At 38.3% G+C, this 4,642-nt stretch overlaps 1 protein-coding gene across 1 annotated transcript in view; it reads left to right on the forward strand.

The window, feature by feature from the left end:
- The window catches only part of LOC103802280 (cubilin-like), a gene marked incomplete at both ends in the record, with an annotated part of 20,364 nt that overhangs the window by 7,392 nt on the left and 8,330 nt on the right, over positions 1-4,642 (forward strand). The window contains 3 exons of the mRNA XM_009074741.1: positions 1,577-1,758; positions 3,314-3,485; positions 4,423-4,629. Coding sequence (XP_009072989.1) covers positions 1,577-1,758; positions 3,314-3,485; positions 4,423-4,629 — 561 coding nt within the window. The remainder of the gene's footprint in view (positions 1-1,576; positions 1,759-3,313; positions 3,486-4,422; positions 4,630-4,642) is intronic.

Here is a 4,642-nt window from a genome sequence, read left to right on the forward strand (position 1 = left end):
CTACTTAGCCAAGTAGAAACTTTAGGAGGCAAGCAAGTCTCCTGCTATAATGGATGCTGCCATCAGTGCTAGGTCTCACACAATGAAGCACACTCTTCCACCTCTTTTCTTTTCAGCAATTAGTCCAGGAATGTCCTAACATACCCTCCCCACATCCCTCTTGACAAGCGAGAACGTAGAGAAATGCTGTGATTTTCCTTTATGTTATTCTGCCCCTCTGAGGTGTGTAGTATTCTTATATCTCCCTAAACCCAAACACTTTTAACCCATAAGTTTTAACCAGAGCACAGAACTGCAGAAATATTGAGGCTGGAAGGGGTCTCTGGAGATGAGGTAGTCCAACCCCCCTGCTCAAGCAGGGTCAGGTAAAGGAAATTGTCCAGGACTGTAGTCAGTCAGGTTTTGAGTGTCTCTAGGGATGGAGACTCCAAAACCTTTCTGGACAACCTATTCCAGTGTTGAATGACCCTTACAGTAAAAAGTGTTTTCATCTGTTCAGATGGAATTTTATTTGTTTCAATTTGTGCCCATTGCCTCTTGTCCTGAGCACAATGAGCACAAAGATCTGCTCTAATCAGGACTGAGGACATAAACCTATTCCCGCTTCACATTTTTCTTTCACATTCTTTAATGTCCATGCAATTCTTGTCCTACCAAAATATGGCTAGTTTTTAAGAAATTCTTTGCAGTCCACATCTTGAAAAATCTCCAGTCAACCCTTCTTAACTCCTTCCACCTCATTCAAAAGTTCATCTGAAAACTTCCTCTTGCTTCATGCTTGCTTCTGCAGTAAAATAACACAGGGGGAAAGAAACTCCAAAAGCATGTTATTCCACTCCTAGGACCCTGTAATGCAACCATAGAAGAGAAACTCTATTAGCAAAAGTCTAGTGCAGGTGGATACACAAATTAAGACTATTCTGCATGAACCTGTAAGGGTGAGGAGTGTTCTGCTGCACTTCATTAAACTGTATTTCTCTATTTTAAAAGGAAATTGAGTGCAACCTGGTAAAATTATACCATTAGTCTCAGAAAAAAATGCACTCTGTATCCAAGGTCTTCAGTGTTCTTTCCTCAGAGCACAGTTTAATATTCATAACAAAGAAAGGAAAAGCACAAAATAACTGTACTGAAAAATGTTGCTTAAAATCCCTGAAAGCTTCTTCTCTTCCTCTGTTAACCAGAAGAGAAAAAACACATCCCTCATCATTACCCACTCTAAGACAGAAAGGCAGAAATGTCTCAGTCTTGCCACAGTGAGAGGCTTGTATCACTTGACATTAAAGCCTTGGGGTGACTCGGGCTTCTGGAGCATGGGATGAGCCCTTCAGAGAAGGGAATATTAATAATTAGACTAAAAGGAGCTGCTATGGTCAGTTAATATTCAACTGAATTTATGGCTGAGTGGTAAAGACTGTCAGAAGCTTAGTTGATTAGACAAACATATGGACAGGATAGGCCTATCAAATCAGCCTCTCAGGATCTCTTTGTCTTGCATTATTAGTGGGCTTTTTTTGCTATAACTCTACAAGCAATGCTTTACTCTAAGAAGCATCCAAATATTTGGGTATTTCAGAATGTGGTGGGGATTTTACTGCCCCTGTTGGAACATTTACTTCACCCAACTATCCCAACCTATACCCACATAATCGAGTGTGTGAATGGAGGATTACAGTGGAAGAAGGTCGACGTGTGACTCTTACCTTTAATGATATGAAAACTGAAGAACACTGGAGGTGCTCAGCAGATTATGTGGCTGTGAGTATTGAGTATAAAGGCAGAAATTGATCTTCCTAATCCCTTTATGAAGTATTAGTGGATGTAATAAAGCCTGAAATGTCACTTATAGGTCTATACATGGTTTTAAAACAAGTCATAATTGAATCTGGGGAAAACAGATAAATTAAAGGAAGTTATCTCTGTAGAGCATGTAAACTCATCTGCTTGTTTTAAGGTATGGAAAAGTTGAAATTGTGGCCCAAGCAGAGGGAAAGACTTGAAAAATAATTGGAATTGTCTCTTTAATGATTATGAAAAAAAAGTTCTTTGGTTTTTGAAAGCTTGCAATGTCTCTTTTCTGTGGACACAAAGTCCATCAGTTTCAGGACTCTTGACTTTGGAGGTTGCTACTGCTTTTGTTACTGATTGTTGTCAATTTTTTAAAAAAAGAGAAAAAAAGAAAAAAGAAATAAGAAAAAGCCAGAGAATGCAACAAATGACTACTAGTGGGTTGAACCTTGTATATTCTTAAAGAAAGATAGGAAAACCCCAGGCAACTCTACCTCTTTATCACCCTCCATCTCCAAAAAGATAGATATTGGTTGTTTTATCATGTTTATTTTCAATTTCTGGTTATTTACTGAAAAAAAATAAATCAAATCTGGCACATAGACCCAGACCTGATCAGATATACAAATGCCTCAAAAATATGATTCCGCTATGAAGTTGCAGGAATGGGAAATAGAGTTTAGTTTCCTATTTGTTGAGCTCAGCAGTGCAAGCACAGGAGCTAACTGTAGGATAATCAGAAGCCAGGCCATGCACAAGTGTGGTGGTGGGGGTGAAGTAGCTATCCCTTGAGATTTGCAGATGATGTTTCCTTTGTTTTCCTTCACATATGCTTTAGACAAACCTTTGGGAGCTGGCTTTTTATCAATTAATGATCTCTTAAAAGAAGATTTTTCCTGCCAGCTTGTATGCCTTCAACACTCTAACATATTCCAATTCTCAGTGGGAAACATCATTTCTGCCTTGCTTGCTCTGCTGAGACAGTAGTAGAATGAAGGAAATTGCCTCCTAGGCTAAAGGCTGTATGAAAGAAATGGAGCAAAATGTCTCTGGGTCATCAAAAAGTGAAATGTTTGAATTAATCAAAAATCCCCACCAGCGCTTGATATGTTGGAGAAGATTTTGATAAAGCTGATGTTGGCTTTAACATGAATACAAAGATGATGATGTGAAATGGAATGAATATGATCAGCTGACATTATTAAGTAATCGAATATATAAATATTGAGTTAAACCAGTTAAACAGAAACCAAGTTTCTGTTTTTGAAAAGGAGAGAGAGAGAAGGGGGGGGGAATATGTTTGTATTTCACCAAAATAAGCAAGGTATTGTCGATGTTTCACTTCAGGGCCTCATCCAATCAAGGCAATGGAAGTTTGTTATGAGGTTTTGAGTAGATTTGAGAATGAACCTGCTGTGAAGGACATCGATGAGTCTTGTATTAAAGATGTGAAACACTGTTAAATGATACCAAAATGATACAAGACTGTGTATTGATCTCATAAGGGTTTACTTTGACCCCACAGGTTTACAATGGCCTCAGACAGAACTCTCCCCGGCTGGCCAAGCTGTGTGGAGAGGTAAATCCAGGCACTGAGGTGAAATCCTCTGGAAACACAATGAAAGTCATTTTGGTGACAGATATATCCCATGCAACCAGAGGCTTCAGTGCCTCATATACATCTAGTGAAGATGCAGGTAGTGTATGTTTTTTATTTAAGTGATTGATTTTTGGTGAGTCATTTCATAGCTAAAGTACAGGCACATATAAAAGAAATTACCTAAATTTAACAAATCTGATACCTTTTTTTCCTCTTTCATCTCTGGATGGGAATAGATACATATATTTAATTAGCTGAAAGGACTTGAAAAAAAAGGGAAATCTCTGGGAGTTATGTACTTCATCTGCCTCTGTATGGATCACAGTCCCTAGTCTCCCTACTGATTTATTGTTTTGTACTTAGTCTTGAGTAAGAGATGGTCTGAAGTGGCCTTATTCCATTAAAGTTCCAAAAAGCATAGTGCCATAGACAAATCGAATAATTCAAGTGCTTCCTTATTACTCAGGAGAGTAATTAATTTATAGTAGCTTGTGAAAGAGTGCAGCTAACCTACTTTTGCAAGCTCTGCCTCCAGAGAGGAGGCAGCTGGCAGGGCATTACTACTACAGCCTTGAGTCTTTTGAATTTGATGTTCCAACCCCCACCCCAAGCATCCTACTGTAGCGTGAGTGTACTGCTTTTGAGGGTATGTTCCCAAAAAGTCTTCTTCTGAGTCTAGAATTAGGCAATGAGTAGGGTTGAGCAATGCTGAATTGAAGCTGTAGTGAGATTTTATCAAAATGTTAAATAATGCTTGTTGTATTGACAGTGACGTTGAAATATTTTGTTTGATACTGTATGTAATTTTTCTTTGCTTTACACATGTATTTTTAAAGACTTGCCAATAAATTCCAGGACAGTAGGCAAGAATTCTCTTGTACACAGGCATAAATTATAAAAGGAGTAAGAAGATGGTAAAGGTTTTGATATAATCAGCACATGTGCTTACTGACATGAGCATATCTGAATAAACGGGCAAGATTTCTTCTCATACAAGAATTATTACTATTATTACTATTATTTTGCTTCTGCAGTTTGTGGTGGAACTCTGATGGGATCTGCAGGTGGGAATTTCTCTTCTCCTGGTTATGATGGCATCAAAAATTACACAAGTAACCTGAACTGCGAATGGATCGTTGAAAATCCCTACCACTATAACTCATCCATTTATATATCTTTTGAGGATTTCCACTTAGAACATCACCAGAACTGCCAGTATGACTACCTAGAGTTACGAATAGGTTTGTATGTTCA

Source organism: Acanthisitta chloris, unplaced genomic scaffold, assembly GCF_000695815.1.
Source record: "Acanthisitta chloris isolate BGI_N310 unplaced genomic scaffold, ASM69581v1 scaffold40230, whole genome shotgun sequence".
Classification (NCBI taxonomy): domain Eukaryota; kingdom Metazoa; phylum Chordata; class Aves; order Passeriformes; family Acanthisittidae; genus Acanthisitta; species Acanthisitta chloris.